Here is a 15,620-nt window from a genome sequence, read left to right as displayed (position 1 = left end):
TGGGCTGAGTCTCCAGTGCTTTCTCCAACTCTGTGTCCCTCCTCTGATGCCTTCCCCAGGTTCTCTGTGTTTTGTGGAAAGCATGGAGTCCACGGGAAGCCCCAAAGCACACCCGTCAGGGTCCACAGGTCTCCGTGCTCTGGAGAGGTGGGGAGACTCCAGCACTGAGGAACAGCCAGCCTGCATCGGGCCCCGTCTTCCTCCTCCAAACCCTGCTCTCCTTTTATCTGTTTCATGAACTCTTCCCAGATAAAGTCCCCCATCCCCACGGACTCTCCCCAGCGATGCTCAGTTCTTGTCCATCTCGATGTTTCTGTTCTCAGTGTGTGTTTCAGACTGAATGCTTCCCTTGGGGAAGCACCCCCCCCCCTTCCACCTCTCAGGACACAGATCCGTGGGCTGGGATTGGGAAGGGTTTATCCTAAACCACAGCAAGGCATGGGGGAGAGTGGACATGAAAGATGGACGCCAGCCACACTCCCAGTTCTCCAGCTAATAGTGTGCTAAAGCGGCCGCTATAATCTGAAAGAGCAGATACTGTAATCCCATAGTACTTCCTATTGGCTGCAGGACACAGCTCTGCCCTGACACTGAAATTTGGGTGTGCCTTGGTTCTGGAATTCACAAGGCTCACAAGTCGTGAAGCAGCTGTGGGTGGGGGCTGGGAAGGGTTTCAGCAGAGGAAGTGAGGTCAGTCAACAATTGATGCTCGTCTGAGCCTTTAGTCATTGTCTCCCCCAGCCTCTATTCCTGTCGGAGAGGGTGTGGGGGCCTGGGAGGGATGCCCTGGCCCATCTTACAGAATCCCCATCTTAGAGCAAGACACCTTAGAAGTCTGCTTCTGCTTCTAACACCAACATCTTTCCACCTGGCTCTGAGGCCATCACCTCCCCAACCTTTTCATTTATTAATTTAATTGAACACTGTCATGGGGGTCCTGTGCCAGGCTCAGCCAGCTAGCATCTTTGCTATGAACTGAGATAAGCATCATGTCCCTTCCTTCTCTGGACAACCCTATGAGGCTGGCACTGTTTATTATGCCCATTTAGCAGATGGGGGACTGAGGCACGGAGAGGTGTCACTTGTCTAGGGTTATACAACTGCTCTGGATTCTGACTTCAGAGTCTTTGTGGATAACCTGAGGCTAGGGATGAAGTGGAGTCCTACCTTCAGGGTGCTCACAGTGGTTGGAGCAAAGCAAGACGACAAGGTCACTGTTCTGAGCCCAGGCAAGGGCATGAGGAGGAAGGGTTTGCTTCTCTCTCCAGGAGAAGCCATTCTGCTCCCCTCCCCAAAGCACCTTGTCCGCCTTGTCCCAGCAGTGTCCTGAGGGAGGCTCCCTGTCCCCAGCTCTAAAGCTCCACTTGGTGGGGTGAGGGGCCAGCCTCGAAGGGGGCAGTCCACGGCAGCTCCCAGCCTCTCCCTCCATTCTGACCGCCCGTGGTGCAGATAAGGCATCCCACCGTCACCCCTGACTCAGAGCTGCCCCATCTGGGCCTGTTTACCCTGCGCTGAGCGCTGAGCAGTGAGAGGCTGCGGAGGGGGGCGAAGGGGCCGAGGGAGGAGGCTGAAGGATTTGGACAGAGTGGGGAGTCCCCGAGGGGGGGGCGGGCGGAGCCAAAATATTTCGCACCCAGCCAGCCCCAAAGTCTGCCCTTGCTTCTGAGCCTTCTAGAAGGAGGAGCTGGAGTTTTGGGTGAGAAGACAGGTAATTTCTCTCCATTCTGCCCTCCCCGCATGTCGTTCCCTCGGTGCCCCCCTACCCGTCCAGGATTCCAGGCCGCCCCTCAGCGGCTCTGAGCGGGGAGGGGCACCTCCACCTCCACCACTCCCCCGGCCGGCCCTCGTACGGTGCCTAGCGTCCCAGCACTGGCTCCCACGGCTCTGGGCCTGAACCCCGCGAGACCCCCGCGGCCCAAGGCCAAGGCCCGCCCCTTCGGGGAGGCGGATGTGGGAGGCTGGGGGCGGGAGCGCGGCCTTGATCCCGGGCGGGGGCAGCCGAGGGGGATGCCGCCCTCGGGATCTGCAGCCGCGCAGGGGAGGGTCCGGCCCTGAGCCCTGGCGAGGGTCGAGCGGGCGGCCGTCGGCTAGCTGGGCAATAGGAAACGGTTTATTAGGAGGGAGTGGTGGAGCCGGGCCAGGCAGGAAGACGCTGGAATAAGAAACATTTTTGCTCCGGCCCCTTTCCCAGTCCCGGGAGGCCGCCGCGCCAGCCGCGCCGAGCCAGCCCCTCCCCGGCCCCAGCCCTGCCCGGGGCCGCGCCCGGACCCCAGACCCTGGCCCTCTGTCCAGCGCCCGTCGTGCGACCGCGGCCGCCGCCGGGGAGGGGAGGAGGCCGCCTGCTGCACGCTCGCGCCGCGCTGCCCGCAGGGCAGGCCCAGAGGTGAGTCGAGGTCCGCGGGCCGGGCCGTTGCGGGGGGGCGGCTGACCCCAACCCCAGTGGGCCCTCCCCATGGCATATCCCAGAGAGACCCTCAGAGAGGTCGCTGTAGGGTCAGTCCCGGTTCCTCGTAGTGCAAGCCGCCCCTCGCCCTCCACCAACATCTGCCCATCACCCCACCTAAGACTGGAGGGGGCTGGACCGAACCCGCACTGGGAATCAGAAAACTTTGCTCCTGGGGCCCGTCACTTAGCTTCTCTCATCCTCATCCATAAAATGGGCGGAAGGATCCCTGCCCTCCTTCATTTACAGAGGAGGGGGTCACATGTCCTTTCAGGAACCTGGATTGACCTGGGGGTGGGTGTCTACTCCCAGCACTGTTGAGCCCATCTTTCCCAGACCAGTCCTGGCCGCTCTTGCCAAAGGAATCTGACACTACAACTCCCTCCTCCAAACCTCAGTTCCAACCCTGTGTGGTCAGATAATCCCCAATGCACGGACTTCCTTCAGGATCCAGGTCAGAGGGGATCCCAGTCTCCCTCCAGCCTGGGACCCCAGGCTTTCAGTCTGCCCTGGAGGTCAGTCTGGAGACCAGTGCTGTTATGACCATCCCAAGGCTGGCCACCCACCCCCTCTTTTCTTCTCTAAGGACAGGGGCAGAGTGGACGGTAGCTCTCACCTTCTCTATATGGGCAGCTTCTGGCTGAGTCAGGGTCTGTCCGACATCTCTTACCCCTTACTGTTTGTTTGGCCTGGTACCTGTCCTCTCATCTTATCAGGTGGTTAAAAATAGCTGCCATTTATTGAGTACTACTATGGAGACACTTAGATGCATTTTTGTCATGTAATCCTGGCCACAACCTAGCAGAAGAGGTGTTATTATGTCCATCCTACAGAAGAGGAAAGAGATTCAGATTTGAATCACTTGTCCAAAGCTCCATGGATGGTTGGGTGTTTAGTAACATTTATTAAGTGCTTACTGTGTACCACTTAGTACTCTGCTAAATAATTTTACTACATTATACCTATGAAATGAGCACTATTATTATTCCCCATTTTTCATAGGGGAGCCGAAGCCTCAGAAAGTTCAAGTAACTTGCCCCAAATCTCATAGCCCTAAGTGGTAGAAGCAGGATTTGAATCCGGGTCTACATGATCCAGAGACCACAACCTGACCTCTGTGCTGTACTGTGCCGCGTTTGCATTCTGTCTGAGATCCTAAAATCCAGACTTGATGCTACAACCCAGCGCTGTGAAGTGATGCGGATGAAAGTGCTTTGTGACAGTTAAGGGGCAACCCAGGATGAGCAGCTCAGCCTGGTCCTCTGCCGTATGGTCCTCTGCCGATGTGCAGAGCAAGGCGCTTCCAGCCCCATGACAGTCACTGCTGTGCTGAGCCACTGCTGCTGCTGGGAGCCGGTTATATCAATCCTTCAGGTGTGCTGGGGAGAAAGGGATTGACATCCACCTTCTAAGCACACCTCTACTCTGCTTCTCCCCAACTGGGGCTAAGCCTACAGCAAACAGATGATTTCTAAACAAACCTGCATTTGGGCAGCAGGTGATGACAGTTGCAGTCTGTTCATGCAACCCCCGCTTGCTCTTTTTCCTCTTTTGAGGGACCTACCTAACAGCAAACAACAGCAGAAATAAAATGACCAAGTGAGGATTTATTACCAGCAATTTAAGCTGATCAAGACATACCTGGTGATTCTGGGCAAGAAACCTGACATCCCCGAGCTTCTGTTTCCCTATTGGATTGTCGTGAGGACTAAATGAGATCAGCCATCAAAGTTCGGTACTTAGCACATAAGTATTACTCAGAGGAGGTTAACTCTTATTACTAAGAATTTCACAGTGGTGAGTTAATATTTGAAATTAGTTTAGCATTTGTGATTTCTGGCTTACAACTGTGTTGCTTCAGTCAGCAGGAGATCTTTCAAGAAGTTTTGTTAGACATGAAAGGAGTCCACCAGTCCCCAGGAGTCTGTCTGTGGTAGAGTCAGGTCTCAGGGCGAATCAGGCAGGGTCAGCTCGGAGTTGGGACTGGTCTGGACTCAGCATCCTCTTGTACCTAATCTCACGCCAGGCCCGGTTAGAAATTGGACAGTCGCAGTTTGCCTCCACTACATTCCCAGGATTAGACCAGAGGCGGATTCTGCAAATGCTACCAAGCCCTCCCTGCACTGTTCCTGGGCCCCAGAGGCTGGACATGTCCTGAACAAAGCCCGCGCCCTGCCCTCCCTCCGCCGTGTCTCTGAGTCCCTGGTTTCAGTGTTTAGCCTTGTCTGTCCCTTCTCCAGTAGAAGGGGGGAGAGGTCCCCGGGTAGGAATTAGAGTCCCTGCCCCTTGCACTCCACTCCCACTCACCCAGCGGGGTCCTGCCCAGTGAAATGAAAGCACGGGGACCAGTCAGCATTGTGTAGGACCCACTTCTCAAAGTGTGGTACCCACACAAACTGATCAGAATTACCTGGGGACGTTTTTTAAAATGCGTGTTTCTTACTGGTCCCAATGGACTAAATCAGAATCTGGAGTGGGGGTGAGACCAAAGAACGTGCATTTCTAATGAAGCACTTCAGGTGCTTCTGCTGAGGAACTGTGTAGGTGAGAGGGTGCGCTGGAGCACAGAGAGGTGACAGCATGGGTAGAGGGTTCTAGAAGGCTGCCGGCTGTCATCCTATCGTTACCCCCTTTTGCTTCTTGTTGCACACGCTCTCCCTAGCTGCTCTCTGGGCAAAGACTGCCAAGGATGGATTCTCGCCCTTACCCCAGTGGGCAAATTCGGCTTGTCTGGGGCTCCCTCTCCAGCCACCAGTCCCACTGTAGAGGGCTTGCCAGACTCCCCACTGCCTTCTGGGAGGGGCAAGAGGCAGGAGGTCAGGCAGAGGCTGGGGACACAGCTGCAGCAGCCCAGGGCTCCGTTTCCTCCCCCAGCCCTGGGCCTCTGGGGCAGAGGAAGCCCAGGCAGGAAGGCCAGAGCTGCCACCAGCTCTGAGAGAGGCCCACGAAGCGCCCCCCTCATCCCCCCCCGAGTCATCCTGCCCTCAGAGCCTCAGCATCATGGATCTTCATTTGGCATCGTTCTTAGACTAGGGGCCTTCTGCAGCCTATGTGGCCATATGCCCAGCCCTACCGGCCTTACCATGTCATGCCAGAAGACACTCCCCCTCCCTCGTGGCAGCTGCCCCTACCTGGGGATCCAGTCCCCAGGCACACACCTGCATACTCTCCACCATTCAGAAAGTCCTTCTTGCTGTCTGACCTCAGTCCTTCTTGCTGCAGCCTCAGCCCTAATCTTCTCATTCTAAACCTCGGAGAAATGAAGAAGGGCATGGCTTCTGAAGCACTGGATGGTTTGGGAGCTGAGATGGGGACTGTTATAGGTCAGAATTACTCCCCTAGTGCTCTCCACCAAACTTCTGGAAAAGTTCAACCAGCCACAGAAGGTCAAACATTCAACATCTAAGTATGTTTCACTTCCCTTCGACATCACTGGCCCTACCCCCACTCTTTCCCAGGACGGCAAGGAGAGAGAAGGGGGCCGGGGAGTGGCTCAGAGAGGGCGTCTTATACTCTGATGAGGGTGCAGAGAGGTTCCTTCACACCTGGCACAGCCCAGCACTGTCCAAGCTTTGTGTGGTTGTTACAACCCTGAGGGCTCAGACGTGGGCTGCCACCCTGGATTGCGATATGGAGTAGAAAGACACTGGACCGGGGGTCTGGACACCCGGGTGGTACTCCCGGTATTGCCACTGAATCCTGCCTGACCTTGCACAAGCCTCCTCTCCTGACTGAGCCTTAATCCCCAACTTCTCTAAAATAAGAGCTGGGCTTCGTGATTCACACGGTTTCCTCCTAGGACTCCATCATGGGGGTGCCCCAGCCCCGGGCGGCCCCTGCAGACCCTGTGGCCACTCCAGCCTGCCCTGAGAATATGTCCTGCTCCCTGCTTGTGCGTGACTCCTGCCTGTTCTATCCAGACCCCAATCTAAACAATCTTGATTCCTGTTCCCAGCTTGGCGGGACCCTGAATGGCAGGAAGTGAAGACAGGAGACTGTTTATGTTTGAGGCAGCCAGGCCGGGGGGGCGGGGGCACTGGGAAAGGGGTGGGCAGGGGTGGAGGCTGCCAAGGGATGGGCAAGGGGGCAGGGGACAGAGGTGGTGGTACTGCTGAAGAGATGCCCCTTCTACCCTAGTCCCGTAGTCTCCTTCCGCCCTCTGCACCCTCCAGTCTGCACTCAGCAGCAGGAGAGCTGGGAGTCCCCCGGGCTCTCAGTCACTTAAACATGGCTCCCCACCCTTTACCCCTAACAGGATGGTTTCCATGGGGAAGTGAACCAGGACTTCCCCTGCAGGCCCCTCCCCAAAGCCAGACACAGGGAGGAGGGAGGAGGCCTCCCTGCCCCCCCACAAAAAAACTCCCAGTGATTTCCTCTGGGTGGGAGGGACCCACGGTCAGTGGCTGAAAACACTGAAGGGATCACATTTCATAGATGTTATTGCACCCCTTCTCCTCTCCAGGGACCATGACCTTGGACCCTCCCAGGAGAACCCTTCTGATGCTACTGACGGCCTTGGGCCTGACCCAGGGTGAGTACTGGGGAGCGAGTATGGAACAGGGGCCTGGGTGGAGAAAGGGCTACCTGGGCACAGCTCTTGTTGGGCTGAACTTGAGGAGCTGGGGAGGAGGGGGACTTAGGAACTTGGCTGGAGGGTGGGAGACGGGCTCAGTGAGACTAAGCTCCCGGCTACCCCAACCCTCCCGTGCTGTCCTCCTGACCCAAACCCGCAGACTGCTGCTCTGTCAGACTCCAGGGCGGGACCTCTATCTGGGGGTGCGGGCCTGGGAGAGCCCTCAGAGTTGGGGCTGGGGGCTGGGCTGGGCCTGGAACTGGGAGGGGAGGTCCTAGGCTCAGGGAAGGGACAGAAGCCTGCTTCTCCTGGTGGCAGCTGCCCCTGGCAGGGATAAGTCACTGGAGGGAAGGATAATCTGAGGATGGAACTGAAGGACCAAGGCCTCAAAGATTTGAGAGCTCAGAAGCTGGGGTGGGGGGGGTGCAGGGGGCAGACCTGGGTATTAGGCTCATTCTGGGGAGGTGGGCCCAGAGCAGCTGAACTTCCAGTGTGTCTCCCAGGCGACCCCGTGAAGCCCTCTCGGGGCCCGCTGGTGACCTGCACGTGTGAGAACCCACACTGCAAAGGGCCTACCTGCCAGGGGGCCTGGTGCACAGTAGTGCTGGTGCGGGAGGAGGGCACACACCTCCAGGAACATCGGGGCTGCGGGAACCTGAACCAGGAGCTCTGCAAGGGGCGGCCCACCGAGTTCTTCAACCACTACTGCTGCTACAGCCCCTTCTGCAACCACAACGTGTCCCTGGTGCTGGAGGGTACGTCCAGCTGCTCCAGCAACCCCTCCCTGTCTTCTCAGACTCTGCCCTCCCCGCCCTGCTTGCCTCTCCTGCTCTGGCCTGGAGGGCGGGGGAGGCAGGACCCTGGGATCTGACTGGCAGAGTGGCAAGGTGGGGGGCGTCTGGCCTGGTGGAAGCTGGGTCTCAGTGTCCCTCCTGTGCCAGCCACCCAGACTCCGCCAGAGCCGCCGCAAGAAGATGGCCAGCTGCCTCTCATCCTGGGCCCTGTGCTGGCCTTGCTGGTCCTAGTGGCTCTGGGTGCCCTGGGCCTGTGGCATGTCCGGCGGAGGCAGGAGAAGCAGCGGAGCCTGAACAGCGAGCTGGGCGAGTCCAGCCTCATCCTGAAGGCATCCGAGCAGGGGGACAGCATGCTGGGGGTATGGGACTGGGAGAACCGGGGACACAGGGTGGTGAGAGTAGACAGGAGGCACAGAGCCAGAGGGGACCCAGAGTGGCAGGTAGCCGAGAAGAGCACAATGGCGGGCACTCAGAGGTTTGACGGGGTGCTGGACGGGACAGGTTGGTGAGTGAGAAGCCTGGAGAGACACAGCAGTGGGGCCCGGGTCGAGGAGGGAGAAACGGGTTGGGCGGGTCGTGGCTGCCTCTCAGTGGCCTCTCGGTACTCCCAGGACCTCCTGGACAGTGACTGCACCACCGGCAGTGGCTCAGGGCTCCCCTTCCTGGTGCAGAGGACAGTGGCGCGGCAGGTGGCTCTGGTGGAGTGTGTGGGTGAGCAGTGGGTGAGCCCGGGGGATGGGGGCCAAGAGCTCCCATGAGCTTGGAGGGGTGAGGGAGCTCTTGGCCTCTGGCGTCACAGGTGGGGCCAGGCCTGGCTCCTAATGGGAATGCTGCTGGCCAGGGAGGGCGTTGGAGATGGGTCAGTGCCAGACCCTTCTGCAGGAGCTGGGCTGGAGCAAGAGGCAATGGGGGTGGCCTGCCGGCTGCCTTTGGGTCTGGATTAAGTTAAAACATAATCATCAGAGGTTCTGCAGATGAAGGCGGTGCAGCATAACGATGGGGACTCTTCTGGGGATTACTGTGCCCACGGGCTCTGTGTGTCCAGTATGTGACCCCCTCCTTCCTCTCTGGCCGTCGGATCAGGAAAGGGCCGCTATGGCGAGGTATGGCGGGGCCTGTGGCACGGTGAGAGTGTGGCCGTCAAGATCTTCTCCTCGAGGGATGAACAGTCCTGGTTTCGGGAGACTGAGATCTACAACACGGTGCTGCTCAGACACGACAACATCCTAGGCAAGCGGGAGGGTGCGGTGCCAGGCCCCCGGCTCTCATCCCCCCGCACTCAGGGCTGGACCGCCACCTCGCCTCTGGACACTGACCTAACCCTGAAGGACTCCCAGCCGGCCCTCAGCTTCCTCAGCCCTCTGATTCCAGCTTCCTCTCTGACCTAAGCCAGACGAGCCTCCACCCCAGCCCCAGCTTTGCCCTGACCTAGTGCATCCTCTGTCCCCAGCCCTGACCCTGACCCGTCGAGCCTCCTTCATCCCTAGACCCTTGGTGAGCCACCTGACCCTCCGCCCACAGGCTTTATCGCCTCGGACATGACTTCCCGCAACTCAAGCACGCAGCTGTGGCTTATCACGCACTACCACGAGCATGGCTCGCTCTACGACTTTCTGCAGAGGCAGACGCTGGAGCCCCAGCTGGCCCTGAGGCTAGCCGTGTCCGCGGCCTGCGGCCTGGCGCACCTGCACGTGGAGATCTTCGGCACGCAGGGCAAGCCGGCCATCGCCCACCGCGACCTCAAGAGCCGCAACGTGCTGGTCAAGAGCAACCTGCAGTGCTGCATCGCGGACCTGGGTGAGCGGGGAGGGGCGGGCTCTTCACGGGGGGCGGGGTCCGTGAGCTCCTCCCCTTCCACGCGGTACTGCCTTTGCTGGTTTGGATGCCTTGCGTCGGTGAGGACACTGATTGGCGCTTTAAAACTTACAGACGCGTGTTTGGTCTCATCTCACCTCTCCAAGAGCCTCACAGGTTGCCTTAACGTTCTTTTCAAGCCCACACCAGCCGAGCTCCAGGGGAGTTAGGAGAAAGGGGCAGGGAGCCAGCAACCTGGGTTCTCGTCCTGGCTTCGCTGACTACATCGCTCCCCGTCACCAGGCCTTGGGGTTCAGCTCCGTGCAATGGGCATCATAATGCCTGCCTCCCCTACTCACACCTCGCTGGGTTCTTGCACCTAGAGGGCACCACACAAGCACAGTGTAACTGGGACAGTTATTCTCCCCGTGGCTGCTGTCTGCCAGCCCACCTCAGGGCGGGTCTCCATGTGCCGGCCCCTCTTACGTCCTACCATCTCTCTCCATCCCACCTCACCCCCGGACCCCAGCCTCCCAGGGGCCACCCTGTCTGTGGGCTGGGATGAGTGGCAGGAGTGACAGGCCCGGTACCCACAGGCCTGGCTGTAATGCACTCCCAGGGTAGCGACTACCTGGACATCGGCAACAACCCGCGCGTGGGCACCAAGAGGTACATGGCCCCCGAGGTGCTGGAAGAGCAGATCCGAACCGACTGCTTCGAGTCCTACAAGTGGACGGACATCTGGGCCTTTGGCCTGGTGCTGTGGGAAATCGCCCGCCGGACCATTGTCAATGGTGAGGCTCCCCCCTGCACAGGATAGGGAAAGGGGAATAGGGTGGGTGGATAGACAGGCAGGAGATGGGACTTCCTGCCGCGGCTGGTGCCCATGGCCTGAGAGGCTGTGGTCAGACCTCCCATATTCCCTTTACTGCCACTCACCAGCTGGTCCAGATGAGTGACCTTTTAAGGTTCATCTGAGTCCGATTCTGGCTGTGAAATCTTGGGTAAGTGACAATAACAAAAGTATTAAGAGCAGCTAACATTTATTGAGTTTCAACATGTGCCAGATGCCACGCTGTATACACGTATTATCTTATTGAATCGTTCTTTGTTGGCAGGGAGGTGGTATTGCTTAGTGGTTAAGAGCGTGGGCTGGGAATCAGACTGCCTGAGTTCAGTTCCTGATTTTGCCGTGTGCAAGGTACTTAACCTTCCTGTGCCTCAGTTTCCTCATTTGTAAGATGAGAATAACATAACTTCTAGTTGTTGAGATAATCCGAATAGGGTATTCAGGGCAGCATCTGGAGCTGTTCTGTAGCTCAGTAAATATTAGTGGCAATTCCTGTTGTAATGACGCATGCTTGACACAGTATCATCCCCATTTTACAGATGAGGGGATTGAGGCACAGAATTACAGCTGTCTAGAGGCAGCACTGGGGTCTGAAACCAGGCAATCTGACTCTGGGGGCTCAGTGCTCTTTATTACCGTGCTTTTTCTACCTCTCCGGTCCTTGGTTTCTTTGACCGCAAAAATGCGGGATATAGTAGCGCTTGCAGTGCCTGCTTATTACTGCCTTATTATTATTATTAGCCAAGCCGTGCAGCATGCGGGATCTTAGTTCCCCGACCAGGGATCGAACCCGTGTCCCCTGCATTGGGAGTGTAGAGTCTTAATCACTGGACTGCCATGGAATTCCCTGCTGCCTCTTTATTACCGTGGGTGCCACAGGGGACTCAGATTTGGAGGGGCTGAGAGCAGGCGGGGGACCTCGTTCCTGATGGCCCCATATAGGGGGCCGCCCTGTGGCTGGTGCCCTCCCGGCCCTGGGGGGGATGGGTGTTGGGATGGTCTGGACCAGGTGGGGAGGTGATCGGTCTTTGTGGAGGCTGTCCATGGGGAGAGGCTGCTGGGAGTCCTGACAGGTTGGGGACCACCCTCTGGATGGGCTCAGGTCCCTGCCCCTTCAGACATGAGCTCTAGAGGCTGGGGCTGGGGAAGGGGGCACCTGCAAGGAGCTGAAGCCCCTTGGACCAGGCTTCAGGCAGGAAAGGGAGGCTGGACCAGCCTGAGCTGAGGGGGAGGACGATTGCCGACTCCTGGAGCGGAGGGAAGCTCTGTCAGCCCCACACAGATTCGTGGCGCATTATAAACACTGTAATCTGGTGTCAGCCCCGGCGCTGATTAAAGGCCCATTAGACACGCTCAGGCCTCTGTGCAGCACTGATTAGGGCTCGAGCAGCACAGGGGCTGGCCTGGAAGCCCGCCACGGGGAGCACAGCTGGCGTGGGCCCTACCGAGGTTGCGGCTGTGCTGTGTGGCCGCGGCTCCCAGCCGGGGGCTGGAAGCAGGGTGTGGCCTGGGGCGCTCTTCTGGGGTCTGGCCTCTTCTGCCCCAGCGCCTGCAGCTCCACAGGCATCATCTTCTGAAAACTCCTGCTAAGGACCACGTACTTCAGATGACGAGGGGAGGGGGCGCTGCTGGCTGAAGGGGTCAGCAGAGGCCTGTGCCATCCCTGGGAGTGGATGGATGTGATCTGGACCTGGGTGAAAATCTCTTTCTCTTAGGAGAGGTGTTTTCTCCCCCTTTCCCTCATTCCACATCCTCATCCAGCAGTCAGCCAGCCTCCCTTCCTTAAGTGTAGCTTGGAGGTCAAGAGCATGGGCTTTGGTTAGACTTTCTGGGCTTAAATCCTACCTCTGTCCCTTACTACCTGTGTGATTTTAGACAAGTTTCTTAACTCCTCTGGCCTGAATTTCATTGCTTTTATAAAGTGGAGCTAATAGTATTGCTTACCTCATAGAGTTGTTGTGAGGATTTAATGCCATGCAGTTAGGACAGTGCCTGGCACATAGTAAGTGCTCAGTGAACATTAGGTATTTGGGGGCATCTGTGATAGTTGGGGCCTGGGAGCAGTACCCAGGCCCTGGGTGGGAGGCAGCTGTGGAAAGACTGGATCAAGATCTGGCCTAGGAATACAATGAGTTTAAGTCTTGGCTCTGCCATTACTAGCTGTGTAACCGTGGGCTCAACTTCTCTGAGCATCAGTTTCTTCATCTGTAAAATGGGTCTTCGGGTTGCTGTGAAGACCAACAAGGTAATGCATGTAAAGTGTTTATGGCACGATCCCTGGCATATATGGTAAATGTAAAATAAATGGCAGTAATTACTATTATTTATAAATATATTTATTATATTATGGTGTCTCTCTCAGGGGTAGCAAGGCCAGGCAACTGGTTTCCTGGACCCTGGGACAGAGGGTGGGCAAGGCTGTCCTCTGGGTGGTATTGGGCCTCCTTGAGGTCCCAAGTGACTGTCCCATTGCCCTCCATCCCTAGGCATCGTGGAGGACTACAGGCCACCCTTCTATGATGTGGTGCCCAATGACCCCAGCTTTGAGGACATGAAGAAGGTGGTGTGTGTTGACCAACAGACCCCCACTATTCCCAACCGGCTGGCTGCAGACCCGGTAAGGCCCCTCTGGTGGGGCTGGGATGGCGTGGGGTGGTGGCTCACAGCTGGGATTTCTGAGCCCAGGAACTTGTGTCTGGCCTCTGCTTCACCTGGAGAGATTCTGGGGGACAGATTCCAGGGTGCTTCTCTGGGTACTCCCTCCCACGTCCCTGCCTGTGGACCTCTGGGACCCTGTGGTTATTCTGGTAACCAGAACCCTTCACCTCGCCTGAAAAGTCAGAGGCTCTCTGCTGCATTTCCTGCCACGAAGTTTTTGTTGTTGTTACTCATTTTTGTTCTTTCTCAGAACACTCCATATACTTATACAGGACACATGCATACGTGTATGTAGACACACAGGGGCATGCACGCGCTGCTACACAAACACACACTCACAGGTACACACACATGCACATATATGCCAGACTGTTGACCCCATGAAGAGGAGAAGCATGTCTCCTTTGCTGACCCTTATCTCCCTGTTAAGCTGTCACAGTGCCTGGCACACAGTAGGTACTCAATAAATGTTTATGGAAAGAGTTAATCCACGTACACATGTGTATACATGTATGTGTACACAGACACGTGTATATTTCTGCACAACATACAGAGCCACAAAAAGCCATTCATATGCACTCCTGTGCGCACACACATACGCTCTGGCTCGGGAACCGGCTCGAGCTCTGAGGTGGAGTGAGGCTGGCTCATTCTGGGACCGCTGAGACTCCTGGGATAGGTTCCTCCCTAGACACATGCATTTTGAGGACGCAGCCAGGGTTGGTGGAGGTGCTGGGAGCCACTGCCCTCTACACTGGGGTTCCGCTGCAGATAGGCACGTGGGAGCCCCGAGGCCTGCAGATCTCCCCTTTCCTGGATCTTGGTGGAGGTGAGGGTGGGGTGTACTCACCGAAGGGTGTCCCCGAAGATCTGAGTTACATCTCTCTTTCCGTCCTGCCTGCCTCTCTCCATCCCCTGCTCACTCCACTCCCTTCGTCTTCCATGTTTATCTTTCTTCCTCATCCTTGCCTGGTTCCCGCCACGCTCCCTCTTACCACCACTTCTGTCCCTCCTCTCCCCCTCCTTTTCGACACTCTCGTTTCCGTCTTCTCATCCTTTCTGTTCTGCTCGTGTCTCCCCACTACTGGGCATCCTCCTCGCCTCTTCCTTTCCACCTTCCCTGACCCGTGTCTCTGCTTTCTCTCCTCTGCTTCCCTCTCCCTCCCCCCAGGTCCTCTCAGGCCTGGCTCAGATGATGCGGGAGTGCTGGTACCCAAACCCCTCTGCCCGCCTCACTGCGCTGCGGATCAAGAAGACACTACAGAAGCTCAGCAACGGTCTCCAGAGGCCCAAAGGGATTCACTAGCCACAGGCCTGAAGCCTGACTCCCCTCTGCCTGCAGTGTGTGTGGTGGGCAGTGGATGGTGGCCTGTCTGGGTAGAGGTTCTGTGAGTGTGTGTGCTGAGGAGGGGAATGCCCCTCTGTGGGCAGCTGTGCCTGCCCAACTCGGCCCCCAGCCCATCCAGCCAAAAATACAGCTGGGCTGAAACCCGATCCCCGCACCCGCCGCGCGCCGTCTCGCCTGCTCAAAGCAGCAGGCTCCCTGACGTCGGGTTCCCCCCCACCCCCCCCCCACCCCACCCCCCGCCTCCCACACCCTGGGTGCACCCCCCTACCACCCCCAGGACCTGATGCAAAAGAGGCCTCAGAGCCAGGGTGGCCTGCACTTTACCCCCTGCTGTCAGTCAACCCCACTGCCCCACCGGAGCTGCCAGGGTGGCACAGGGCCCCGTCCAGCCTTCAGTAGACACCCTGCCCTGCCAGGCTTTAGCCTCTGTCCCAAGCCCCAGACACCCAGGCCCATGGGTTTTTCTCCGTGGGTTTGTATCTCAGCTCCAGGCCGCCTTGGGCCTCTATCTCCTAGACAAGACCCCTGCCAGCTGAATGCTAGCTGCCCAAGAGAGCGGGGGGCCTGATCCTGGGCCCCTGCTCCACTCCCCTCCTAGCTGACTTACTGTGGTGTTAAACCCAAGGAGTCTTGCTGCGGGCGTGGCAGAGTCATAGGCCAGTGGAGAGGTGGCAGGTCAGATGGGCAAGGCCCAGGACTTTCAGAATAAACTGAGAGGATGTTGGAGCCAAGCATGGCTGTCGGGGAAGGGCTCAGCTGGGCGTCAGGAGACCCAGGGTCTGGTCCGGGTGCTTGCTCTACAGGACAAGAAGGAGGGCTTCGCTGGCCCAGGACCTTTGTTTCTTTATCTACATATTGAAAGATTTGTAGATGAAGATTTGGTCCTGATGTCTTTTGAGGTGTTTTTCAGCTCTAAAGTTCTTTGAAATGTTTAGCCTGTGTCAGAACTCAGTTCATCAGTCCCTTGTACTCATTGTGCCCCAGCCCCTGGCAATTTGCCTCAAGATGGAGATTTGAAAATAACTTTAGCTGAGGCCAAGGGTGTCTGAAATGCCTCCTAGTTTAATTCTACGAGCTCCAGTTCCGGCCGTAACCCATGCCTGTGGCCATCCTTGGGCTCACACAGCCCTGGGCCTTCTGACAGGCAAGCCAGCCCCTCA

At 57.5% G+C, this 15,620-nt stretch overlaps 1 protein-coding gene across 1 annotated transcript; it reads left to right on the top strand.

Annotated features, from left to right (window-relative positions):
* Nucleotides 1–1,584: 1,584 nt before the first annotated feature.
* Nucleotides 1,585–14,680, top strand: ACVRL1 (activin A receptor like type 1). The gene is made up of 11 exons (XM_030851839.3): nucleotides 1,585–1,708; nucleotides 2,192–2,383; nucleotides 6,906–6,974; nucleotides 7,520–7,771; nucleotides 7,958–8,169; nucleotides 8,422–8,521; nucleotides 8,894–9,040; nucleotides 9,332–9,607; nucleotides 10,201–10,398; nucleotides 12,941–13,071; nucleotides 14,284–14,680. Exons 3-11 carry the CDS (start codon nucleotides 6,911–6,913, stop codon nucleotides 14,416–14,418), a joined length of 1,515 nt encoding a protein of 504 aa, XP_030707699.1. The 5' UTR covers nucleotides 1,585–1,708; nucleotides 2,192–2,383; nucleotides 6,906–6,910; the 3' UTR covers nucleotides 14,419–14,680.
* Nucleotides 14,681–15,620: the final 940 nt, after the last annotated feature.

The sequence above is a fragment of the Globicephala melas genome, chromosome 10 (genome assembly GCF_963455315.2).
Source record: "Globicephala melas chromosome 10, mGloMel1.2, whole genome shotgun sequence".
NCBI lineage: Eukaryota > Metazoa > Chordata > Mammalia > Artiodactyla > Delphinidae > Globicephala > Globicephala melas.
The sequence above is the reverse complement of the archived record's forward strand: the minus strand, read 5'-3'. Positions and strand labels throughout refer to the sequence as shown.